Source organism: Beta vulgaris, chromosome 6 (assembly GCF_026745355.1).
Source record: "Beta vulgaris subsp. vulgaris cultivar EL10 chromosome 6, EL10.2, whole genome shotgun sequence".
NCBI classification, from domain to species: domain Eukaryota; kingdom Viridiplantae; phylum Streptophyta; class Magnoliopsida; order Caryophyllales; family Amaranthaceae; genus Beta; species Beta vulgaris.
Genome location: NC_079207.1, coordinates 7,562,263 through 7,590,049, shown reverse-complemented (window position 1 = coordinate 7,590,049; position 27,787 = coordinate 7,562,263). Strand labels below are relative to the sequence as shown.

The following is a 27,787-nucleotide window of genomic DNA, read 5'->3' as shown; positions in this document are numbered from 1 at the left end:
GAAGCACATATCTCAACCAATTAACAGGCAAGACAATCAATAAAATTTCAAGGATGCAAAAGATGTGACCTTAAAAAGGGAAATTTAGTTTAGGCTTCCTTACCAACAAAAAAAAAACTTGCTTATTATTGGTCTCTAGCATTATGTTGTGAAAGTTATGCAAATTTATACTAATCAGAACAGACTACATGGGTACCAATCAATCTTTCAAAATCCGAATTTAACTTCACCAAATAGATAGATACCTATAAAACCTCAAGTATACCCCCTGTTAAAAATGTAATTTAAAAAAACGTTTTGGAAGCCATATTTTGCAGGAGGACCAAGCACTAGCAGTTTGATAACCAGAAGATACAGAGCCAAGACAAACTGACCATTTTGGGTCCAGTACTCCAGTATCATACGAAAATCCAACATGATATTAAGTTGTAGCTTGGCTTACACGAAAAGAAAAACATGAGTTTACAGGAGCTGCAAAGAGGAGAGATATTGTATAGTGAGTAACTAATAAGCCATCTATCCAAATTACATTTGCACATAATGTCATTCTAGGTCCTAGATCTCAAACAAACACCAACGTCCTGCAAATGGAAATGTCATCACATTAATATTTAAAACCATTTAACACATAGAATGAGAAATATTGAAGAATAAAACTATAGGAATAGGAAGAAGAAAAAAAAAATGTCAATAAGAGTAAACAACTGTTGCACAATCAAGTATGTAAGAGTTACATGATTAGCAGGTATTATGTCCAAGCAAGCATTCAAATCCAGTTTATGACTTTAATCATAGCTATCAGCTGGCCGAAAGCAGAATGAACCATGGTCATATCAATCAGCTCATGCTCATCTTTTTAAACGTATTAGATTTGAACATTATCCACATTGTGTCATGTGGTCAATCCCCAGTTGGGGTTTGCGGAGTTACTTTAATGCAGGAAGGCAAACAGTATGAGAGGTGCGTGTTCACAACAGCCTGAATGTGTCCGCCAGTGCATGAAGACTCCAAATGTATTGGAAGGGCAGAAAGCTTTGCAAATCTGCGCAAACCGAGTTTCTTGCCCAAATTTGCAGTGATGCGTTTCATTATCGTCTATTTGTCATATATTGATGTTTGCACTTTAAATACCCCAAGACTTTTGTACGGTATGCACATTATTCTAACCACATAATTCAGAGCTCTAGAGAGGTTCAGAGAAAAACTTTAGAGTTGGATCTCTTGAGACCTTGTAATCATATTCTCCGCCACCCCATAGTGCATAGTTGGTTTTCCCCGAGTTTGGGTTCCCACATTAATTCCAGAACTCCTTTATTGCTTTCTATTGTTGGTTTGATTGCTAGTTGTTCCTTAAAAATTAATTGTTGACAATCACTTGCTTAACTCTGAGATTAGACTTTGATCAAATCTTAAATTGACTTCCCCCTCTACTCAAACTCTAATTCTCTGCTCTCATGTACTGATTACCGCATCAAGATGCAGCTCCTCTTACCTTCAATTTTTAGTTCATTCTCTTTTCCAACTGCCCAATCACCTTTTTCTTGATAGCACAATGATATTCAAACAATTGCTATAGGGAGAAAATATGGTGGCACAAAAACACTTATAACAAACAATAAGTGAAATAAATAAGATTGCTAAAAGAATTTCAACTTACAAAAGAACAGGTCTTACTAGTATAGGATTTTGTGCCTCTGTGCAGGATACACTACTTCTTCCTACCACCAGCCTTCTGCTTTTTGTTTGATGCATCCTTCAAGTTATCAGCCTTTTCCTGTTCCAAGACACAATAACTCATAAGTTGATCACTTTAGCAAATAGTCAAAACACACGCTTGCCCACAAAATATCGGACTTGAAATACCAATGAAAAACGGCTTAGTAAACTTTGTGTATGAAAAAGAATTAACAATGTGCCTATGACATAGCACCAGGCAAATTGTTAATCACTGTTTTTCAGCTAACAAGGATGGAGGATAGCACCAATCAACCAGAAAGGTTATGCCTAAAAAGTCTACAAGGATAAGCCTACTGCTATTTCCACATCTGAGAATAATGCATTTAGAAGAACAAATAATTTTATGATATTGCATAATACGAAAGCAACACTAGAACTTTCAATTTGTTGATGGAGAAAATCGAGTTTCTAATTAATTTACTTATAAAATGGCCTGTAATTAAAAGAAACTGAAATTCTCAAAGCAGGCATGTAGTAAATGATGTCAAATAAGAACCCCTATTTATATTTCCTATGCAGTCATTAATTAAAGTTTGATGCATTCAAACTTGGAGGGACTTTAGGAGGGAAACAAACTTCTTTTAGGAGGAAACTCTGAGAGGAACCAACTTTACTGGTTTATGTTCCTGTATAGAATAGACTATAGATGTTGTTTTCCCGCAGCTAAACGGCAAACAGATAACACGATTACAAACGCTATCCTATATATATATATATATATATATATATATATATAATAATATATATATATATAATATATATATATATATATATATATATATATATGAATAAGTTGCAGTAAAAAAAAAAAAACCAAGTCCAAGCAAATCTGACCAGCAGTGTGAATATACCACACACAAAGAAGGTACCAGATATTTTTGCAAGCTCAAGTCTATAAAACTAAGATCCAATGGGACATGTTTAACGAGTAAGCTTCATCTTACAGGACAACTTATGAGGAGAGATTCGGTATCAAAGCCCACCTGCTTTTACTTACAACAATAGCATAGGGAAAATGGAATATAATCTCAACCAGGAAAGTTTTTCAGAAGAGAAAAGAAGGAGCTGATAGTGTTACTGCTTCACCGTTCTTCCCACCTACCCAGAACAGTTTTGGAAAAAGGAGGAAAACTCAACTCAACATATTCCCCTTCCTAAATCATTCTTTAAGCGAACAGACTTCATAACATTAAGCTTCATTGGTTAAAATTGAGAAAAAGCAAAACTCAACTCAACAAATTCTTCTTCCCAATTTTTTCAAATTTCACACTTCATAAACTATTAAGCCTGATATTAGTGGTCCCTGGAGAGCTCAAAACAGGCTTACAGCCCTGATATAGAACTCCTTCAACTGTACCCTGCGTTATATGGTTCAGACACCAAGCTCCACCAGCACAGTTATAGCCACTAATGGAATCATAATCAACCTTCAACAGCCAGAGTCAAGCCCTATTACCAATTATAAAGAATCACCACCTACTACTATACTACTACAGATAAACTATAAAGCATCATCTTAATCACAGAATAAACTAATCTCATTTTCCTAACACTGCAGGTGACCCTTCAATCAAAGCAAATCAAGTCCTCAACCATAAAGTGATTTTAATGCCATAAAGGCACCACCTCAATCACAGAACATAATTGACAAAAAGTTTGTAACCAGCCTGATATTGCTATAATTTCTCATGATACCTTAACATTTGTAGTACTCATGTGCACTCCTGTCAAGAATTTATAATCACAAACACATCTACACACGTTCTTTACTTCTACCGAGCCAAAATTTTGTGGCTCCTCCCCAACCCCTTGATACACTCAGCTAAAAGCCGGTTCTTGGAGTTCAACTTCATCCTACAATTAAGCCCCAGAGAACTACACTAAGCATATTACTCATAGAACATGATCCTGTCTAAAACACCATATGACTCCCGACTCTGGCTCCTTGAAGTCAGCCATCAACAGCTTTTTCACTCTAATCAGACCAGATAACCAAATATGAATTCCTAGATTCCCAAGGAAACAAGAGTTCCATTTCATCCCTTTGGAACCCAAATCCATAATTTGTGGAGCATGCCCCATCCTCTGTATAAGACAAACATCTAGTATATAGACAGTCAACTTATCTCCTGGAGAAGCAGAAAAATGTAGAACAGTAGAAGAAGCATGCCTGAAAACAGTATAAGAAGAGCAGTCAAATTATATAACTTTCGTTGTTCAAGACTACAAATTGTTAGCCTGTGTTATTATATCTCCTAATTTCGTTCCAAAATGCAGAGGCCCAGCCTTCAATAACTAATCTATATGGTACATGGAAATTTTAAAATAGAGAATGGAAAATGGTCAATTGACATAACTTTGTCAAAAGAATTCATCTAAAGACATTATGATCCATACCCACACCTAATCCTTGTCTTCACGTCATATCAAAATAGCTATAAGAGGTCAAAGAGCAACCACGGGCCATTGCATCTAGCACCGCTGCACATTGATACGTGCCAACAACCAATGTAGGCAAAACAACTTTTGACTAACAATACCTACATCTATGTATTCCATAATCAATTTGCGAACCAGCACAACCATTGAAATCGGACTGCCTACCACCTGGCCCCATATTAGTTAAACCAAATAGGCGCCTGACGCAACCTAATAATCAATGGCAAGTGACCAGTCACTACTTTCGAATACATTGGAAGTGCCAACTCATGGAAATCCGCATTTTCAAAAATTGTGTTCATTACCCCTGACACATTGCAGTTAAGTTTCTTAAAAAATCTGCTACTATCAGATGAATGAACACAGTTTTGGTTTTGAATGTTCACCAAGGGAGTCAGCTTTCATGTGCCACAGAAGAGAGCAGGAAAAGACGATGCAAAGTGCTTTAAGCCCAAAACTGCAGACCGCGGGCCCAAGGCTGCATACAATTCAACCTGACAATGACTGGAAGCTTGTGAAGAATGGATCCTAGGCCTGTTTCCTTCTTTGAAAGACCCAAGCAAGCATTTGGTTCCCTGTCAGTCACCATAAATAATTATAGCTCCTGACTTCATAGTGTCAGTTTAATGATAGTAGAAGGTTCCTGTCTATTCTCCGTTGTTTCCACTATGATCTTTATAGTTTGGCTAATGAGGAGCAAAAGTAACTATCTAATAAGATCTTTTAAAAGAAAAGATAGAGAGAGACAGAAACATTGAAACCAGCAGACTACAGAGGAAAAAAATCACAGTGTTTAGCTTGTGTGTTCCAAAAAAGTTCGATGTTTTAAGAACGAATCAACAAGGAAAGAACAATTGTTAACAGATAAAAAGAGTAATCTATTTCGCAAGTACTAGATGAGGAGTATATTCAAGCCAAATAGATGGCAGGGGAGAATGGAGATCTATTAACAGTAATGAGGGGTTTATAAATAAATAAACAAAACTGCCACTATCTACTCTAGCTTCAATTTTACAAAAATACTGACATAAAACTAAATGAAACTGCATCAAGAAAGCAATTGAAGACAGAAGCTAAATCCAAGCAAAGAGTCCATGCATGCAAATTCTTGCATCCACAAGCCTCCAGAATTCAATAATTCAGAAAGTGCAAGGAAAAAATCAGAATTGAACAAGATCCTATTTTCCCTCTACTGAAGCAGAAATCAGTCATAAAAGGTGCACTATTCATGCAGATTTAGATTCAAACCAAAAGGACTATTTTGAGAAATCAGTATGAAGTAAGTTCAAAAACCAAGGTCACACAATCAGACGAGTCTACTAATTTTCTTGCTTGGATGGCGATAAAACACATCAAAGATATAAGCAAACAGATGATGGTGCTTCTTTGTTCTTTTTTCTTGGGGGGAGGGGGGAGGGGTAATAAAAAATTTGCTTGTGGAAATTATGTGCTTCTTACGTTAATGAGTAATGACTTAGTGCAGACATACCTTCCTTTTAATGGGAACAGGATTGGTAATAGCTGGCTTAAAAAATGACTCTAACCTGTTATCAAAAAAAATGGCAACCGACTCTAATAAGAGATGAGAGATGAAATGATGAACGCAAGAATCCACACAAAATTGAATTAAATGATATTACATACCGTCCCTGTGATGACTTGTTCTTAGCTGCCTTGATTTTTTCGATCGCCTTAAACAGAAAACAGAAATGTTTGAGAAATGTATCTAATACTAGCTTCTCTAGTCAGTAGAAACCAACCAAAGAGAGCCTCCTCAAAGGAAACATTACCTTTGTTACTCTATCAAGATTAAAGCCATTGTCCTTCACTAAAAAGTTCACCAAACCCTAAAAAGCAGAAGACAACAAATAAGAGCAATTTCTTAATCAAAGTAAAAGTAAAATAAAACTTCTTTTGTTTCCTAAAATTAATGCAACACTTGCACTTTCAAGGTCTCCTTAGACCATTAATACCTTCAATAATGTATCAGTTAAAAAGAAAAATTAACTTTTGCAACTACACATTGAGATGTGCTTCCTCCGTTTCAATTTCAGTGCTACATAGACAAAGTGGATAGTTTTTAAGAAAGGTAGATAGAGAAAGTGGGATACAACCAGAATTTGAATAATAACAATTTGTTAAAGAAAAAAGGAGAAAGTAGGGGTCCACCAACTTTTTAAGGGTATTTTAGAAAGTTTAGGGGTAAAGAGAAAATCTTTTATGTATGTAACAAGTATTGTGACATTTCTATTTCAGAAAAAAGCAATTATTTTGAAACAGAGAGAGTATCTAACAAGATCTAGCATGACTTTTTTCCCTATATAAGAGTGAGAATTCATGAGCAAAGTTCCACTTCAAAAATACAAGTGTTGTCAAACGGAGGAAGTGGACGAACGAAATTCAACCTCTTCATCGGGAGAGCTCCACTTAAGTTCAGGTTCTTCGTTTCCAGGATACACCAGAGGCTCCTTAAATAAGCGCCTGGCCTCTTGATACGGCCAATCATCAGGTATTTGGTACCTGCACACAGCACAAAAGTCAGATAGCTAAGGAAGCTCCATTTACCAAATACAGGCATAAAATCGCCAGAATAGATCATGAACAAGAACAACCCACATAAAAACATATATTAAACAGTACATGAGATATGAATGACACGAGTAATGCAATTATACTTTTAGACATATACCACTACATATTCTGCATGCATAAGTACTTTACAAAGAGGATCTTAATGGAACTGAGAACATAACAGCAACCTTATTCCAGGATATGTAGCATCTCGAAGCAACTAAGATCAAAAACCAAGTACGAAAAGAAAATGGCAACAAATTTCTTTATGAAGAAGTCAAAGCTCCAATTAATTGTCCTTACTCCATGATGTATCTATGAAATTCCTAAGAGAAGGACATAACCACTATACTTCTAAGTTCTAACAGAAAACTTTAACCAACTTGAACTCTTAATTTAATGGTCAAAAGAAAAAAAAAAAAAAGGAGATAGAAAGTATAAACGTGACAAACATCTGTTAAAAGCCTAAAACTATTTATCGAACCATAGAAAATATTATATTTAGAAATCTAGGCTGACAGAAATCAGGATTGATCGATACCTCTCTTTATTCAAGTTCTCCAATATATTCTCTATGGATCCATGTTGACGAATGAGCTTCAATGCAGTCAATCCACCAATTCCTGGGGGTAGTTATCAGTTATTAATTAATGCTAACAAAGAAAAAAAAAAGAATTCTAGGAAGAGGAATATTTTAATTTATACATATCATATTATACGATATCTGCCATAAAAAGTACCCAATTTATTTGTCAAAACAAGCATTCCATGCTCTCAAGTCTCAAATTCAGGCACTTTGTTGCTGTAACTAGGAATCGGACAGCTAAGGCATGCAGATTTTCTGGTGTCAGCTCTTTCTTCTGCCTAAGAAAGTGTGAAAGAGGTGGAAACTACTGCAGTGACTTTCTACGAACTGGTAACGCTGATGAATCAACTACAGCACAAGTATACTGAAGAAAACCAAGTGTACCAAAACCTGCTGGATGTTGGCATGTGACAGATACTTTATCTAATAGGCTGCCATCTCTAGCTACTATGCTATGATTCGGAACTAAGATAAGCTATGCGTCAGGTGGCTCTGAAGGTATTACTTTCTCTGTTCTTTTTCAATTGCAACATATGAGTTTTCATGCTTGCCAATGTAAAATTTTAATCATTAATATCTTAAGTTACCTTTTACTAAATATTATACTTACTCCATTTTTTTTACATGTTGCACTTTCCTTAAACAGAATGGTGCAAAGTACATATTACACTTTTTTTTCTTCCCCAAAATGGAAAGTTTTATGCTGCAAAATTACCAATTTACCCTTACTTATAACAATTAACCAAAATTAAACCTACTTAATTTAATCTCATTATATACTAATCTAAATTAATTAAACCTCCTCTCTCTCTTCCACCACCCCTCCCCCACCCTTTCCCCTCCACTCCACCGTCAAACCCCTCCTCCACCCCCTCCCTGTCGATTTCCCCAGCACCCCACCCCTTCTCATTGATTTTCCCAGCCCCAATCCCTCCCCTTCGACAGGAAATCGACGGGGAGGGGGAGGGGGAAGGGGAGAGGGAAATCGACGAGAAGGGGTATGGGTTGCGGCGGTGGAGCGGAGGGGAGTTTGCGTGGGCGGGGTGGGGGATGGGGGAAGGGGTTAGGCTGCTGGGGTAAGTGGGTGGGGGAAGGGGTGGTCCCCACTCCCTTTAATCTCCACCCTTACTTTTGCTTAATCTTCATTAAAATTTTGCCTAGGTAACCGTGTTTTTCAAAAATGTAACATGTAAAACAAATGGAGGAAGTAATAATTTGATATTTTGAAAGTATACATAAAGACAAATCTAAAAATGACCTCGCATGACTATATTATACCATTATGTAGAAAATCACAATAAGCAGTGAAAGGCAAATAACTTGTCAAACTTCCCATTCAAGGTAATTTATCTTGGATGGTTAGGAAAATTCTACATTGTACAGAGATTGTCGAAGCTTCTGGAGGTCAGGATGTTCTTCAGAAAACCCATGGCTCTAAATCCTAAGAGTTTCTTCCTTGCCTAGCTAGCTCTTCAAAGTAAATTAGCAACAATTGAGAGGCTGCAAAATTGGAAAATCAATTAAGATCCTATAAGTTATTTGTGTGAGGGTGCACCAGAAACAGTCAAGCATTTGTTTTTTTCTCATGTGAGTATGCTATGATCTCGCAGAAAGTGCTTGACCTGCTGCATATTATCCGCACAGTGCAAACATTTTGATGGTGAAGTCACCTCTGCTGCCAGGAGGAGAAAAAGTAAAAAGTAAGACTTATATAGATTTTTTTTGCTGAGGTTGTATAAAATATTGGCTTCAGAGGAACAGATGGGAGATGTGTACCTAGTGCAGATTGAAGAAAGATAATACTCCCTACATTTTTTATACTTGCAACATTGAAGCAACGCACAAAATTTAGGAGATGAGAGAGATGATAAAAGGATCCCATTTGCTAGGAGAAAGAAAGACAAGATATTGCCAAAAATGTCGACGGCGCAAGAAATATGCAACTATTTAAAATGGGAACTACAGCAAGTAAAAAAACGGAGGAAGTAGTCTTAAGATAGCTTGAAAAGGTTCTGAGCAATCGAAACCTACGTGTTACTTTAGTTGATATAAACTTCTTGTGCACATGAAATTCCTTCCTACAAACCTTCCTAGAAGGCAAGGCGGCAGTTAAAAGAGAAAATATTCCCTTGGCATAGCGTTTTGGTATATTTTTCTTACACACATTTTGGGGATTATTAATATTTTTAATGGAGAAGAAAAACATAGCTCCCAAGCAACAAGCATCCTATACCTTTTGCATCATTAAGACATAAACCATCTCTATATTACTCAAAATATATTCAGAGGACCCAACTGAATCCAAGAAACAGAACTGACACATGACTAATCCATCAACAGTCTGAGCCTATCTCTTTAATTTCCCCTACTTGGCCCGATCCTTTCCCATTGCTAGAGCCACATTTTATTACTCTTTAAAATTAGAGATTAATCATCAAAGATATTTATTAAAGATCACGTTCCAGGAATGCCGATCGTCAGTCCTTCATACCAAAGTTCCAATCCCACAGTACATCAGCCAAAGATATACCGGAGAGAGCTTAATGAGCATAAGACCAAAGGGACTTTAGATACTAATCTCTCCCACTAAAAAGTACAATATAACCTTTCCACCAGATCCTGTCATTTCTCTCAAACCAAATCACCCATGTACAAGGAGGGGAACAGCTTACAGCCACAACTCCTGTCTTTTATTCCTACCGAAACTCACACAAGATACTAGCATATTCTACATGTTGGCAATAGGACCACTCGACATAGCACATACAAACCAAACACACTAAAGAGATGATTTTGTAGAGTTTTGGTACACAAACAAGTGGCAACATCTCCAATCATTAGCTAAAGATATAACACAAACATCAGGCAATGGTTTGTTTGGGTATCCAAACCAACAATGTATCTTCAGCACTGAATTTCTCCAAAATTGCTGCCCACAACAGTGTTGATGCAATCAAGGACATTAGCTTCCTATGTAAAGATAGGATGAGAAAAGGAATGTGTTTTATTGCCTTTCTGTAGATACTTGTAGAAAGAAGTGCAAGAAAACATCACCATCATCAGCTAACCAAACTCTATCAAGCTCATCCAACTCCCAAACTAATGAAATTTCCTCAATGAGAAATATATAAATCCTACTTCCAACAAAAAAAAAGAAAAATAAAAAGACAGGTAGAGCTAGGTGCAAGGTAAAAGAACACATTTTGATTATATTAAGGTTTCAATTCAGTTAACTTTTTTTTATATTATCCTTAATAAAGAATAACTACACTCATTCCATTCTTCCTTTGTCATCAAACAAAAGTCCTCTACCGCTTCTCTACATAAAAGTGCACTTGTGTCGACCTTTTCAGTAGCAAAGCACAAAACAAAATGAACTTTTACAATATTAACGAGCTCATGAGAATCTAAATGCTACCTTTAATGCTCTCACAGTAATCACAGCCAGAAAGAATGCACAAATCAATGAATTGATCCATTGTAAGATTCAGCTCCTCCAAAACCTGTAACAAAGATAATGCATCAATAGAGAACTCAACCTTAAAGCTTTAAATACGCATCATATATTAACTTGTCTGCCACCTTTGCCATTTCAAACTCCATGACTGGAATTTTCTTTGAGCTTGGATCCATCAAATGACGGAGAAATTTAGGAGCGCCAAAGGTCAAAGAATCCATATCCTCGGAAGCCACGGCATAAACCTAAGATTAAAAAAAGTATCATCATGAGATGATTCATATTAAAGCCAGCACGTCAATCAAACACAACCACTAAAAGAAGGGACAGGGGTAGTTCATTTCATATTATGGCCATATTGCATACTTTTCCAGATTTGCAAAGGACGGCACATTGTGCCTCTGCTTCACAAGGCGCCTGCAAAATCATGATGGGAGGAAGGAGTTAATGATTAAAAATGAACAATAAAAGACACATAGAATCATGTCATAACTAGATATTCACCTCAACCACAGGAACTCCCATTAATCCAAGTAGTTTCTTACAGTCTTCATTGTGCTGTTTTGTCACCTGCAAATCAAAAGAAGCAAATTAGAATCATCACATCAAAAGCACGTCGAAATGAGTAATGATTGAAATAATGACAGATTTTGTTGCTAGAACACCCAAGAATCTAATAATTAGTACCAATCGGCTGTGAGACAACTTGGGATTTGCAAAACAATGTATGATTGGTTCAAAATAAACGACAATAAAATCTTTTTTAGTAAAATCGATTGTTGTTTGCAGTACTTAAAATAGCTCAATATTCAGGAGAGCTCAAGGTGCACAGAGGCAATAGAATTCTGGAGCCTATGCAAAAAGCGCCACAGTGAGGCGGACACAGCAATAAAATACAAATAAAGATTGGTGTAGAAAAAGTTATTGTGAGTCCTCTTGTGTGCATCAGTGAACCTCTTTGCTCTTTTGAGCCAGTTTTGTGCCTTACCTAAACATAATTCGCCTAGGCCAATAGAAGTGTTTGGCCCAAATTGCCTGGGCTTCAACACGCACTTGAGGTCGCGCTTCTTTTTACATTCTTTTGTACATTGCTTGTTTCATTTATACTTCTATGTAATTGCCTTATAGATCCTATATTGCTATATCAATCTACATAAGAAGAATCATATAAGGAAGGGAATTCATATTTGTACAAATGGTAATTTGAAAGTGGAACAAATATGGGAAAATTGCGTTTCATAGCTCAAGCTCTTCTGCTGAGTCGCTTGGGCGAGATCTTTGATCACTACCGAGATCCACATGAAGGACCAAATTCAAACTCAAATTAACCAAATGATAAAGGACCTCATCCTAACATCTAATAACCAGATTTACGGTGGAAACGATGTTGCTCTTTCCGTTGCTATCTACTTATCTTTCAAGAATTAGGGAAGGTTTTGAATCAATGTTATTCTTAGCGGTAATAAAACAAATTTAACTACCTCCATCCCCCACCGATAAACAGATTGTGATAAACAAAAAGGTAATATACAAAGATGTATCATTTATCAAAGTTATTCTATTAAAAAAAATCAATATGTAATGCAATGCCATCCTCTCACAAAAAGTGTACTACTACTTTCACCGGCGTCAACCTTTTAACCTTTTAACTAGAAAGAAACGCACCTTCACAGTTCGTTTACTGAACTTCTCAATACTTTCTTTATCTCCTTTCTGCATCAATCATTCAAGCAATATTGGTGAGTGATTTCCAGCACTACGTAGAGGATAACACATCTATTCCTAGTTTTTGCACCAATATACCTCTAGGGCCTCTGTCAAATCCTCAGTAGCATCAGCTCGTTTGGCATATCTAACATGTAAAGACAATCAAATCAAATATCTCACTGGTGAAATTTGTTCAAATGACAAGTAAAAAGCACCAATACCGTTTAGCGAGCTCTTGTTTCTTCAGATCAGGTGGCTTCCCATCAAAAACATAGCTGGGTCACAAAATTTACACTCAAATCAAAACAAAGAAATATAATCTACCAACGATTTATCAGTTAAGCCATTATGTTCCTTGAGAAGTTGCTCGTATGTAATAGGAGGGTTTCCCAAGAAGCTATTTCCATTATCCACTTGTAAAAAATAAATCAAGACAACAAAAGAAAAGAAGCTAATGCAATGGGAGATCCTCAAAAACAAGTAAATTTCATTGCAAAAACAACTGATTTTCAGGGCACACTTTTTAGTATATATTTTATTTCTCATGACCTTGAGGCTTAATCGAGCATATCCAAAAACTGTGGGAGGGAAAACTTACACAGGCTTTATTCCAGCTTCAAGAAGCCTAATAGTTCGTGTAAACATCCCCTGCAAGTGACTGAAAGGGGGAAAAAAAACATAGCAAGCACACAACTTATTAAAAGAAATCACCAAGAAATAAAAACTACAACATAATTACATAACTCTATTTCACTAATGATCATCATTTGAAACTATTATTGATATCAACTCTTATCCATATTCAAGATAGGGTTAAAAGGTGACTACATCGAACATCTCATCAAACTCCTCCATTCTTGTCGTGGAGTAGATAAATACTAGAGCCGACCCCATCTCTAAGGATTATCGCTTTGACATTGTTATAATAGTAGAACACAAGCACCAAGAGCACTTTGTTCTAGGCTAACAACTCCTAAATCCTAATCACTTCCAAACAAAGGTGTCGAAATCTATTATTATCCTTACTATACACAACCATCCTAGATAAACTATATCACCTCCACCCAAAATCACCAAACAAGTAACTATGATAACTTCAAGAAAAGTAAAAGGGGGTGCAATACCTAGTGACTTCACCGGCCTCATTCGTAAGCGTCTCGGTTCCTGTTCTCCCAATCACAATCTACAATAATTAACAAAACAATGTTAATCTATTGTCAAAAAAAGGAACATTTTACATTCTTCTATTATAGTATCAATTCCAATCGAAAAAAAAAAGAAGAAAGGAACAAACAAGGAATTGATAGATGCTCATGCTAGCATCAATGGCGATTTTTCGATTGAAATAGCTCTCAAATTTCTGCTCTTTCATGCATTTGGGTGCATTATCCGCTAGTAACTTCGTTAAACCCTAATTTTGAAACCAAACAAAAAAAATCACAAATTTAGCGTACAAAAAAGAAGAATGGTAAATTAAGAGAATGAATAAAGCTAAAAATTGGAACCTTAATTCCCATTTGAAATTACTGTTAACACTGAAGATGTTTGGTTCTTCTTCTTCTTTCTCTCTCTTCCTTAGTTCCTCGTTTGGTGGCGCGTCTAAACTGTATTTTTCCCGCCTTCTTCCTACTTTACCAGTTACCACAGAGTCAGAGAGAGCTCACTATATTGATACGGGCCTGGACTTAATAGTACATGGCCTGACATATGTTTTTTTTTTTTTTTTGAAAGAAGGTCGACAGGCTGTGTTCTTTTGCACTGAATTTATCTGAATTGAATTAAATTGAATTTGCCTAGCTCGGCTCGGCTCGGCTCGTTTAAGTCTCGAGCCGAGCCCGAGTTCGAGCCAAGCTTCAACAAGCTGAGTTTTGACCGAGCCGAGCCCGAGCTGCTCGCGAGCTTGTTATAATCATTATCACCCCTATGTCTGAGTATCTACTAGGATACTACTATGACATTGCAAGTTTAATTTTACACTTAGGAATTTGAGGTTGATAGTTGGGTTAAGTGGTGAGCATTCTCGTCTATTCTAACAAAGTTTAGGATTTAATTCCTACCTCAAGTAATTTGCTTAAGATTCAAGGGGAGTAGGGTTTTGAGGTATCTGGTTGACTGGTTTGTAATATACCTTTGGGTGGGAGCCTTGTATGAGAGGTCAGATAGAATATTTATTACTCCTCCGTCTCATAATATAGTGCTTACTACTCATTTTTTGACGAGAATTAAGGAAAATGAAAGGAGTAAGTGTTATCTCGGTACATTTATCTTGGAACTAACTCTTTACTTTCTTTTTTTCTATAAATTAAAATAAAAGGCAATAAATGTTCATTAAAATGATGTAAAAAAATAAATAAAGGCACATGTTTTAAAGAAATGTAGGGGTATTTTTGAAAGTTTATTTAGAACTGAAGTATAATTTAGTCCAAATAAATTGATAAAAAAAGCAGAAACATTTTGGGACATCCTAAAAGGAATGTGAGCATTATATTATGGGACGAGGGAGTATTGCCTATTAAAGGAATAAAAATAAATTAAGTTTGTACTTTAGGCTTCAAGTGTACTATGTAGGGAGGCTGACATGATGATGATAATAGGTATAACTGATGATTCTCTCATTTTTCCTTTTTTTCATAATCCTTTTGTCTCAAAATATAGTTCTTATTTTCATTTTGGGTGTTCTAAAATATAGTTTCCATTTTCATATTTAATTCCTAATTTGTCTAGAAAAACCGTATCCCATCATTTGTTTGTTTCTTGAATTTTGTTTTTTCCTTTATTTATTCAACCAAGATGTTACGATTAATGCTCTTTGGCCAATTATTCTCCATTATGTCTCCTAAAATCATCTTTTTCCATACAACATTTATTTACATAAACAAAAATATTTTACTATCCCTCTTAGATTCTACTTGTATAAATTACCGTAAATAAAGGAAAATGGAAACGATATTTTGGTACAGAGGGAGTAGTTGTGACATTTGGACTTTTGTACTGTTAATGTGTTTATGACATGTTTTTGTGACTAATTTATTACAAAATTTGGTATGTGAGATGTTGTTAGATTTATACCAATATACATTTATAAGATTTTAACTTTTTATAATTTTCGCAAATAGATAACTGAAGATATGAATGATCAAAATTATATTAATAAGCATCAAAGTTAAAATGTTACAACTATTAAAAACGAAATATATATATATATATATATATATATATATAAATGACCTACAAATGGATGCGCACAAAATAGTTTACTAAACACTGGAAAGGTATCATTGCATGCTTGTGACATTTCACTTTTAGGAGGTTGAGCTTATCTAAAGGACGTGTTCATGCCTTAATGGCCACATCCACATGTATTTAATTCATATGTAATTTGTATAGTACTTTGATTATCATTTATGATTTACGGTTAAGAAAAAATATAGACATGTGGGTCTTATTTGATTCTTGATATATATTTTTAGAATATTAATTTTTTTTTTATTCTTTACAAATACAAAATTAGAGATATAAAGGCTCAAAATAGTGCATCGACATGCATGAAAAGTATAAGTGTAACTATTAAAAAGGAAATGAGATAGTACAAATTAATACTAATCTAGTAAGTATCTACACGACTTTATTTTTCTTTACGGATATATAATACATAAGGATTGCATATAAGGATATAAGAGTGGAAATAATAAGCTAAATCAAACATTAATTAACTGCACTGATCGACGTGTGATCTTGGCATACATTCACAAATTAATGTCAAATTAGAAAATGTATTATGTCTCTTTATGCAACTCTTAAGATTTCATATATCATTATCCAGATTTATAATAGATTCATCTCAATCCATAATCTCGATAAATTAAAATCAGAAAAAAAATATATCAATATATAATTAAAGATATTAATGATCACAAAATCAAACATGATAATGATTTTAGGACAAAGGAGGTAAACACTCGCATATCATATACACAACAACGGGCGGTTAGGGGCCGGGCCGGGCCGGAAGTACTGTATGAGTCTAGATCATGATTCATGGTACGTTCTCTTGTTCTTAACACACATGCATTTATAAATACACCATCTTCGAGTTAGGTTTGGTAGGTACACAAAACTTACATTAAAAACCTTATCACAATCTTTACACATACATCGCTGTAAAGTTACTAGGCCACTTTCTTCTTGCAACAACAAAGCATCATTATTATTATTATGTAGTAGTTCTCTATATCTCCATTATTTTTCATCTCATTAGTTTCTCCCAAAATAAAAATATAGGGATGACAAATAGTAAGAGATCACTAGGGTGGGTGACAGGAGTTCCTTGTACAAGCAGAAAATGTTTAAGAACTGATTCTCAAAAGGGCATTGGAGAAATTCTCAACTCCAAACTTACTACTATTATTGAGGAGCCAGAAAATTTTTATGAAGGTAATTATAATGTTCATGCTACTTCAATGAAGATTAATACCAAGATTAACAAGAATATTACTAACATGAAATCATGGTTTAAAGGGAAGAAAGGTAAAGATCTCGGTCATTCGACTAAATTAGTTAAGAGAAGTAAACTTCATCTTGTTTCTCATAATTTTTGTATTAAGGGATCTTACATTAATTTTCTTGCTGGTTTTGTTGCCAAAGGTAGCTTTACTGGACTTCCTCTTTATTAGTAATTAGTCAAATTAGTATGCTAATTAATTATCTCTCTTTTTTATTTTCTTTTGTAGCTTGTCTTTGATCTTATGTTAATTATCATGTAAATAATGATGTAATTTTCATTTTTTAAATTAAATAATGTTATGAGTTGGTGATGCAAGAATGCAAATTATGCATGTGCACAAATGAACTATGGTGTTTTATGTAATCTTCATCTTCATGATTTTTTGATAATTATTTTAGATGTGGTTTATTTTTCTTTATTTCCATATTAATCTTAATTATTTTTGTACGATGAATTTGTCTTTCTTTTTCTTTCATTTATTTGATTGTCTTTCCTGATCAACTTTTTTTAAGATATAAACAAATATAGAAAAAGAAGTTTCATATTTACTATTGACAATTTTCAACAAACGTATAGAGTAACTAGTAAAGTAATGACTAATTAGAAGTTTATTTATATCAATATAATGACTAAAAGAAGTATGAATCTTGAAATTTTAAAATAAAAAACTAGAAGATGTAAATCAGTGTTTTGGGCACATTGTTTCTCAAAAAAAAGATACACACAAATGCCATTCAAATTTTAACTCAAAGGCTCAAAGGTTAACGAAAAAGATTGCTTAAGACTTCTATGGAAGGAAGGATCAAGGATGCTGCCTAGAAATTTATAGAACCAAACTAATCATTATTCAAAGCCAATTTGATTTCAGAATCTTTCCCCTCATACCTCATTTGCCTAGTCTCCCCTACGACTGGCAAAAGCTAATCCAACTCGAGAACCCGACCCGACGAACATAGCTCGAAATAAGCGGGTTCGGGTTGAATGGGTCGACTTGAACTCGACCTAAAAACTAATTAAACAGGTTAGGTTCGGGTTGGAAAAATTTCAACTCAAAAATAACCCGCCAAACCCGTTTAAATTAATTGTAAAGATAGATTCACAAAGGGAGAGAGTGATCGAGAGGGAAGAAGAAGCTCATAAATTAGCCTAATTTATATAATTGAGAATGAAAGTCATTGTTGCGACTTCGAGTACTAAAGAAATAGAAGAAAAGACATGAAAGCTATACAAAATGACTTAGTAAATTATTGACAAAAGTTATTAGAGTTGAATCCCCCAATTAATTATGTATTATTTTCTTAAATAATTCTCACCATAGACAACTTGCCTATCTATTCTTGAACCTCATAAGAAATTTTTAAAAATCAGGTTAAACGGGTCGAATTCAGGTCAACCCGTTTGTAAACAGATCAGTTTTGGGTTGAAATTTCTTACCTGATCATGATTAGGTGAACGGGTTTGGGTTTGGGGATGCTAACTTGTTAATGTAAGCAGGCCGACCTGGATTTGACCCAACCTGATTATCAGCCCTAATCTCTCCTTATCTATGTGTTTTTTTTTTCACACGGTATAATAAAAAAATATTATTTAGGACATCCATCTCTCAAGAATCTCTCCGACTTTTTTTTCACAAGTAGGGTCCTTCCTGAAAAAAAATGGAACCCAAACTATTTCTTACTACTTTCTCTTTTTGGTATTTCATTGTCAAAAACATTAGAGGTGTCTGCTCAGGTCAAAATCGAGCCAACTCATATATTTTTGCAAGTTTGGCCTGTACTTGAATGTTATAGTAACTTTTGTACCTTTTGCATATCAATCCAACCACGATATAATTGGAATTCTAAACTAGCTGTACTAGGGAGCAATCGTATCAATTCATTTGTCAAGATTTAGAATCTATCCAAGAATAGAAAACTAATATTTCCTCTATTCATTTTTAAATGAAATATAGAACTTTTAGACAGAAATTTAGGAAAGAAGAGAAATAAAGAAAAAGAAAATGAGCGACTCATATGATGAGGAGACAGATAGAAATAAGTGGATATCAAATATAAAATAATGTTTCATTTATTTTGAAACGACCTTATATAATAAGTGTTTTATTTGTTTTAGAACGAGAGAAATAATATTCATTCTTGAACACTAAAATCCGAAACCATTCCCAACAAACAAGCAATAAAGTACAAGTTGTCAAGTGTCAAACCCATGTAGGAGGGAGGAAGAGGCATTACTAGATTCAAGCACTCCAAAGTTTATGTCTCCCTTTGTTTAGCTTTGAGCGAAATTAAAGCTCCTCATGCATAGGAACATTTGCTGATTTATTCCGTGAAGTGTGACTTGCGCGAGAGAAGAATGGCTCGGCACGAGTGGTGCGCCCGCACCAAATGAAGGTGCGCCCGCACCATGTCAGGTGCGCCCGCACCAAGATGTGGTGCGCCCGCACCAAGATGTGGTGCGCCCGCACGTCGCTACGACAGATTTCAAGTTGAGGCAGAAACTTTTGTGCTCCCGCACATCAGACTGGTGCGCCCGCACCAGAAGGTAGTGGTGCTCCCGCACCTATCAGGGATGCGAAATTTTTTCTGGTTTTATTTTACGACTTAGGGCTTGTATCTTAGACTTCATATAAATATGTTTTGTCATATTTAGGGCTTTTAACCACAAAAGTTAGAGAGAGAGATTAGAGAAAACACAATAGAGAAGATCAGAGAGAGTCTTTGAGATTCAATTCAATTGAATCTTGCCTATTGTATTTGTAATCGTCTCGTTCATAGTGAAACGATCTTTTTCCCTGCCTTGAGGACGTAGCTATCACATTGATAGTGAACCTCGTTAAATCTTGTGTGTTCATTTATTCGCTTTCTTGTTTTTCTTGTGTGTGTGCTTGGTTGTTGTGAATTCTTGTTGGTTTAATTAAACGCTTCCGCATAATAAGTGGTATCAAGAGCTACAGGTTAACACCGGGGTTAATCGCTTTTGGGACATGGCAACAACAACCTTAAAGATCGACAAGTTTACGGGAAGGAATAGTTTTGGGTATGGAGATAAAGATGAGAGCTTTATTGAAACAAAAGGTATCTGGAAACCATTGATTAAGGGTTTCACAACGACATCAAAAGAGGGAAATCTGACTGGTCTAACTGAGGCTGAGTTGGAATCTATGGAGGAAAAGCACACTCCACTATCTTGCTATGCTTGGCGGACGATGTCATCACAGAGGTTGCAGATGAAATCACGGCTGCAGGTTTGTGGTTGAAACTGGAGAGCTTGTACATGACAAAGTCGCTCACAAACAAATTGCTATTGAAGCAAAGGTTGTTTGGCCTACGCATGAGAGAAGGTATGTCCCTAAAAGATCATCTCGATCGTTTGAATTCTATTTTACTGGACTTGCGTAATTTAGATGTTAAGATTGAGGATGAGGATGCTGCGTTGATATTGTTGGTTTCATTGTCAAGTAGCTATGAACATTTTGTAGAGTCTTTTGTGGTTGGAAAAGACACTGTGTCCCTAGAGGAGGTAAAGTCGGCACTTATACTAGGGAATTGCGTCATAAAGCAACTGGTGATATGGTAGAGGATCGTGATTATTCTGCAGGTTTGGTAGCAAATGCTGAGAAAAATAAGGGAGATTCGAGTAGGGATAGGAGAAAACCTAGGTCGAAGGGCCCTAAAAGTAGTGATCTTTGCCATTATTGTAAAGAACCGGGTCATTGGAAGAGTGAATGTCCTAAGAAGGATGGTTCGGCTTCTTTTGCAAAACAAAATAAGGTTGTACGATTCTGAGGAGGATTTAGCTCTAATTGTCCATGAGGAGAAACCTTAGAAGATAAGTGGGTTCTAATAGTGGATGTTCTTCACATATGTGTTCTGACAAGGAGATGTTTTCGACCTATAGCTTATGCAAGAGTAGTGTTACTTTGGGTGACAATACGGTGTGTGAGGTGGTTGGAGTAGGCTCTGTGAGGTTTAGAATGCATGATGGGAGAGTTAAGGATCTTAGAGGCGTGAGGCATGTTCCACAACTTAAGAGAAATCTTATATCTCTTGGGATGTTAGACCGTAAGGGTTTTGATTCCAAGGAGGGGATGGAGTTTTGCGTGTGGTGAAGGGTTCTTGTGAGTTACTTCGTGGCGTGAAGTCAGGTGTGGGTAACTTGTATGATTTGCAGGGTACGACACTGGCTAGAGATGATTCTGAGTTGAAGCTGCATTCTGGGTTGAAAAATGATGGTCTTGAGTGTGAGGTGGAGCTTATGGGGGCTTCTTCACAGGTTGAGAGGTCAGAGTCAACGGGAATGAGTTCAACAACCGGGTTTGAGAGTACTAGCTTGGGCTGAGGATGAGAGTGTCAACAGTGAGGTAGAGTTTGTGGGAACTTCTACACAACTGGTTGAAACTAAGGGTCATCAAGAAGAACAACCAAGGGTCTCTCAGCAGCAGATTGGTATGATAAGGTTCGGTTCTATCGATACTTGTGTGCCAGCTTATAGCTATGGATCTCGAGCGACATGTCTTTGCCAGGGAGTGTTGGGTTGAGAGGTGATTCTGGGAGGAGTCACCAAGAGGTAGCTAGATTGGAACTCCAGGAGGAGTTGGCTGCGTTCCAGTGAGAACGGGGTGGAGTGCTCCGCGCGCGAGCATAGAAGAACTTCGACGGAAGTTCCCCTGCGCCAAGGGTGATTTGTTTTGGGTACTTAGACGTAAGTGCAAATGGCTCAAGTTGGAGCAACTGGCAGGGTACTGGCTCGTCTTGATTAAGGTGGAGCTAGTGTGTTTGCGGTTCAGTGAAGGCGATTTGATTTCCGACGGGTAATAAATTGGGTTTCAGGTGAATGCGCAACATGGGTCTCATAGGCTGTGAGACAGGGTCGTTCATGATGAGTGGTCAGCGATCTTGGCGAGATTGGTGAGACTCATATGATGGCAAGCCTGGCATCGGGTGAAAGATGCATGAGCAGGAAGGGAAAGGAGTATCTCGCGTACTGTTGCAGAGATACATGCTGTGTTGATGGTTTCGAGGTGGAGTTGTGTGGTAGATGCAAGTCAAGGTGGAGATTTGTGAAGTGTGACTTGCGCGAGAGAAGAATGGCTCGGCACGAGTGGTGCTCCCGCACCAAATGAAGGTGCGCCCGCACCAAGATGTGGTGCGCCCGCACGTCGCTACGACAGATTTCAAGTTGAGGCAGAAACTTTTGTGCTCCCGCACATCAGACTGGTGCGCCCGCACCAGAAGGTAGTGGTGCTCCCGCACCTATCGGGGATGCGAAATTTTTTCTGGTTTTATTTTACGACTTAGGGCTTGTATCTTAGACTTCATATAAATATGTTTTGTCATATTTAGGGCTTTTAACCACAAAAGTTAGAGAGAGAGATTAGAGAAAACACAATAGAGAAGATTAGAGAGAGTCTTTGAGATTCAATTCAATTGAATCTTGCCTATTGTATTTGTAATCGTCTCATTCATAGTGAAACGATCTTTTTCCCTGCCTTGAGGACGTAGCTATCACATTGATAGTGAACCTCGTTAAATCTTGTGTGTTCATTTAGTCGCTTTCTTGTTTTTCTTGTGTGTGTGCTTGGTTGTTGTGAATTCTTGTTGGTTTAATTAAACGTTTCCGCATAACATATTCTTACTTTACCCTCGATATATAACTTGAAACTCATCACGTGTCTTCACACCATAATTAGACTTGTACTCAACAGGTTCTTAGTGAACTAATACAAGTCATGGAAGTATGGTGAGCGAATTCAATAGTATGGTGAGGTGGGTGTGGATCTGAATTTGTAGTTTTGTACTTGCTTGCATAAATTTAAATATTAAGATTGTACAGATTTAGATATGATTATGGAAAGAAAGTATCCGCATCCTCCCCATCTATTTACCATTGCTAAACTAAGACATCTCCTTACAACATGTAAACTATAGAGGTGATCACGATTTACCCGGCCCGATATTGGGCGCATTTTTTTGACTCGCAGTCGGGTCCGGCCCGGGCCGATTTTTCGGGCAAAAAAACCGGGCTGCGAGCATCTTAGATTTGGTAAAATAGGCCAAATTTCAGCTTAGCCAGAAATACCGGACTTTGGCACGGATTTTTCGGCCCAGACCTTGGCCCGGCCCGGATCATGATCACCTCTAGTAAACTAGTGTTTTTTTTTTTTTTATTGGGAAATTAAGTCAGCCCCAGGGCTAACCCCTACCAAGGCTACTAGCTTTGTAGGAACTACCAGCACATTGGCTGGTAAAGCATGCAAAGCATGCTAAGGAAATACCCCAACATAATGCTGGGGGTAAGGATCGAACCCCTGACCTCAAGGATCAGAGGGGAGTGCTCTACCACTTGAACTAGCTCCTCATCCTTCTAGTAAACTAGTATTTGAGCTTGGACAATTACCCGCATTGTTTTTTGGATTGTGTTAACAAAAAGGTAATAGTTCATTTTATTCGTATAATATACGCATACAATTCTTGATTTCACTAAAAGCTCTTTATATCATCATAAATTTTGATAAGAGAAGCAATAAGAGGATAGTGTAGAGGTGGATAAATCTCACCTTCAAAATCTCAAGATGGATGTTATTTTACACTATATGATGACTACATAACTAAAATGCAAAATATCATATAAGAGCTAATGTATCACTATGTCAGTATATGAGATAAGATGAATGTAATGACCTACAATACTTGCTCACACACTTTAATAATAGTATTAAATTAGATTAGATTAGATTAAATTAGATTAGATTAGATTAGATTACATCCGCACAAATCGCTACTAAATTTACATAACTTGTCAATTCCGCAAATACATAATTTGAAATCTCACAAACTCAAAAATCAGTTTTCAGTCTGTCTTTTTTTGGGCCCTAAACATTTGGATTGTCTCATAAAGTCATAATTAAAGTAGTCTATTTTGGGTTCATTACGTTAGTCCAAATTACCTTAGCTTATTATGTCATACCTTGACACCATAGAAGGAGACTATACCTTATCCTTCCTCAGCTTCCGGGCCCTTTGTGGTCCACACGTTCCGACATTCTGGCCCATTTAACAGATTAGGCCATCATATTAAAGGCCTAGCTAACTTGGCCAATTCTAAGAACTAAGTATTTAATACAATTTTTTGTCCGTTCTCTTTTAATAATACAAACTTTTGATTATTTTTTGATAATACAAACTTTTGATCAAAATTCTTCCAGTAGGACAATACCGGTTGTATAACTTGTTGTAGAAAGTAACAAGCTGAGGTGGTTCAGGTGTGTGGGGGGTTGGGGGAGGAGGGAGAAAGAAGAAAGATTATTTTTTTTTTTATTTGTATTATTGGTTACAAGTCAACTTGACCTACTGGAGGAATTTTGATGTACGTTAGTATTATTAAAAAAAAAATCAAAAGTCCTCTGTTACCCGGACTCGGCAAATTTTGCCATATACCGGTGTCGGTACGACACGACACCAACACCGGTACGAAATACGTGTCGGATCCGGCAAAGTTCACTCGGACACGGCGGCTCTAAACCCTAGATTCGCAAACCCTAGAGTTCGAAGAGGAGAAGAGAAGAAAAGAAGAAAGGAGAAAAGAAAAGGCGATAACTCACCTTGACTCGACGACCGGAGCTTCAAACTCGCCGGTCTTCACTTCAAACTCGCCGGTCTTCACTTTTCTTCCTTCTCTCTCTTCAAACTCGTGTTCTGTACTTCTGTCCTTTGGTTTTCATCTTTTCTCTTTCTTTTTCTTTTTCTCACAAGTCCACGTGACTTTACTTTGTGCCTTTTCTTTTCTTTTTTTCTTTTTTATTTTCCTTCTCTCCTTTCCTTCTTCTGTTCTACTACTTTCTTTTCTTTAAATTTTTTTTTCCTTCTTAACCTATTTATAATATATTAATTTTATTAATATATTATAAATAGACAATTATAAAATATAAATTAGCTAATTAATTATTAAATTTAATATTATAAAATATTATTTTTGCGTACCCGTACCCGTGTCCAAATTTTGGACAGAGTCCCCGTGTCCTGATTTTTTTGGAATTGCTGTACCCGACACTCGGATCCGTACCCATATCGGACACTCCTAGCCTAGTCCAGGTAACATAGCAAAAGTCTGTATTATTGTAAGAGAATAATGGGTAAAAGTTCGTATTATTGTAGCTAAAAAATCCTTCTCTTTTTCCCTTTTAGTTTTTGTTTGGATTTTATGATTTTCCCCACAAATTAATTATCAAGACTTACACATTTAAAAAAAATAAATACAATTATAACTCATTACACATTACATTCTCTTAGGAGTAATTCACCGAAAAAATATCTTAGTTTTAGAACTTAAAAGGACGTAAGTACTTTTTTATTTTTTTTACTTAAGTAGCGATTCCGAGCTCACACTTGAATAACGTAAAACAATAGCAATTTTTTTTATTATTGTTATTAATTTTTGTTAATGATAAAAAAAGACAGCCTAAGAGTTATATACAAAATATAGTTTTGGATACTTAGTCATCATGAAAAGTTATATCAAATTTGTTCCAGATAATTATTACTCAAATACTCATTTGATTGATGTGTAAGATAAGCAACACCCCTAGTACCATAAACTTAATCCTTTTAACTTTTTTATATTTTACCTAGCAAAAGAATGATATAGAAATCATATCTCAATATTATATAACCAATCATATAGGCCGCCAACTCACACCAATATCTTATAGTAACTCCAATTTCATGTACATTTTTGTGTTTAATCTCTCGACATAGAAGGAGACACGTAAATAAAATTCAGTTTCAATTTTTTTACATATAGAGATATGTTAGTTTGAGATATGGAACATGGTGTCTTGTATGTATGTTTAGGTGTATGTAAGATTATAAGTGGTTTAGGGATCGAAATTGGAAAATGGTGGATATGAAGAAGTTGATAGAATAAGTGAAAATGGGCTTGTGAAATCTAATAAGGAGGAGGAGAGTTCGATCTGCATACAAGTTCAGTGGAAGTTCCATACTAAAACCAATTGACAATAGTAGGAGTAGTTCCTCTAGTCTATATATATGATTGTACTTTCTATCCTCTTTCTCCAATGTGAAACAACTCACATGTGCACAACATAAGTAGGGTTCAACAGATTCAAGAAGCAATATTTCTTGAATTTAGGTTAGATGGCAAATGATGCTCAAATTTATGTTAACAATCTATAGTACGTGATTGATAACAAGAATTCTCTTAACAATAGTTAGTGGTCTTCACTCAAAGATATCCACCTCAACACGCAACCCTAGATCATTATTTCTAATAAAATTACTTGTAAACCATATAAATAGTCATAATATGGATTGATCTTATTAATTAGTTAATTAAATCACTAAAGAAACCCTAATAAATCAATTAATGGACTAAGTAGTTCACTAATTAACCAATACAATTTTTTTGAGGGAAAAACCCAAAGAGAGCTTATTTATCATATCAGAATTAGCAATGTTCGTTAACAATAATGCTAACCGGAACATCATCATCTCCCACTTACACCAACCAATCTCCACATGCTGGAGGTGAGTTAGAAAGTGAGCAACTTTGATCGCGGAAGGCTTTACAAATAACCACTTAATAGATTAAAAACGAAAAGACAAAGAAATGATATCATCTATAACAAGAGAGAACTCAGTAGAACCAGCACTACCACTTCTCACTACTTTGATGACAAGAGACAATCACTCTCCACAACAAGCTTTGAAGCCCCTAACTCAAAACCCCACGACATCTCCGCCAAGATGGCTTTTGCTTCCGCCATTCTCACCTCCCACTTCACTCCCTGCTGGATCACGGCACACCCCAACACATCCCCTTTCTCATCCCTACACACTAGGTCCAACCCAGCACCCCACTCCACCAACTGTCTCGCATCCACTTTTATTTTCCACCACCCAGCATCCAGTCTCGCCCAAACCCCCGAGAAAATCGAAGCCAAGACTACTCCACCCTTCTCTCGCCCTCCCGTTGCCTCCTTCACCTCCCTACAAATCTTCATGGCATAGGCGTCGATACTCTCCGCATTACCACACTCCCCCTCCATTATAGCCTTGCACCTTGCCGCCCAACTCAAAGTTTAAAACTTCTCCACATCCTCACCCTCCAATTGCTCAAACAAAAGCTCCACCACTCACACACATTGATGCAACCTTCCCACACAATGCTCCCTAGAGAGCTAACTTTCCACACACTCCTAGAAAGGCCACACAGATGCAATGCACGTAGATCGAGGGATCCGAATATGCAGGCCACAACACATAGGAAGAGCCTTGAGACAAGCTCGCCACACAAAGATTTTAACTCGCAGCAACACTTCAGCATGCCATATGGTTTTCCACAGTTTCGAGTCCGTCGAATAGGGCTCCATTCCCACAATCCACTCGTCGAAAAAATCGCCTTCTATGCCGAATGAACGGAATAAATCCCATCCTTCTCTAAGTCCCAACAAAGCTTATCATCAGGCAACCGTTTGCTTATCGGGATGCTCAAAATCCTATCAACCTCAAAAGGCAAAAACAATTGTTTGACAAGATCAACATTCCAATCTCTACGAATAGGATCAATCAACGCACCTACATCAATCTCAACATTAGCATCTCCTCTAGGTGATAGAATTTTGTGGGATTGCGTCTCCGGAATCCAAGCATCACTTTTATACTTTCTCCATTTCCAACTCTCCAACGCATCCCTCTTTGAAGCAACCATTTAGCTTCACATATATTCACCGCCAAGTGTAGCTAGGATTTCAACATACATAATTTTATCC

General features: G+C 36.5%; 1 protein-coding gene across 4 annotated transcripts; it reads right to left on the bottom strand.

Moving 5' to 3' along the window:
• Window positions 1–398: 398 nt before the first annotated feature.
• LOC104895393 (flap endonuclease 1) lies at window positions 399–14,161 on the bottom strand. 4 transcript variants are annotated; one of them, XR_007275078.2, is made up of 19 exons: window positions 14,003–14,161; window positions 13,792–13,908; window positions 13,622–13,680; window positions 13,096–13,155; window positions 12,719–12,772; window positions 12,594–12,642; window positions 12,456–12,503; window positions 11,295–11,360; window positions 11,157–11,207; window positions 10,916–11,035; window positions 10,752–10,836; window positions 7,289–7,370; window positions 6,582–6,696; window positions 5,967–6,023; window positions 5,821–5,867; window positions 5,666–5,720; window positions 4,563–4,751; window positions 1,658–1,774; window positions 399–581 (listed from the first exon to the last, which is right to left on the bottom strand). XR_007275078.2 is itself a non-coding variant. In XM_048646059.2 (18 exons), exons 1-17 carry the CDS (start codon window positions 14,012–14,014, stop codon window positions 1,709–1,711), a joined length of 1,143 nt encoding a protein of 380 aa, XP_048502016.1. In that variant the 5' UTR covers window positions 14,015–14,161; the 3' UTR covers window positions 399–581; window positions 1,675–1,708. The 4 variants fall into 4 exon arrangements, 1 of the variants encoding a protein (XP_048502016.1); XR_007275077.2 differs by having other exon boundaries at window positions 1,675–1,774; XR_007275079.2 differs by lacking the exon at window positions 4,563–4,751.
• Between the last annotated feature and the right edge of the window lie 13,626 nt (window positions 14,162–27,787).

Bases quoted from the DNA above. Each gene is read 5' to 3' on its own strand.
- LOC104895393 (XM_048646059.2), bottom strand. The intron at 11,361-12,455 runs GTGCGTTTCTTT...TTTGATTTGCAG, and splicing joins TCAGTAAACGAACTGTGAAG to GTGACAAAACAGCACAATGA. The intron at 5,868-5,966 runs GTAATGTTTCCT...TTTCTGTTTAAG, and splicing joins ATCTTGATAGAGTAACAAAG to GCGATCGAAAAAATCAAGGC.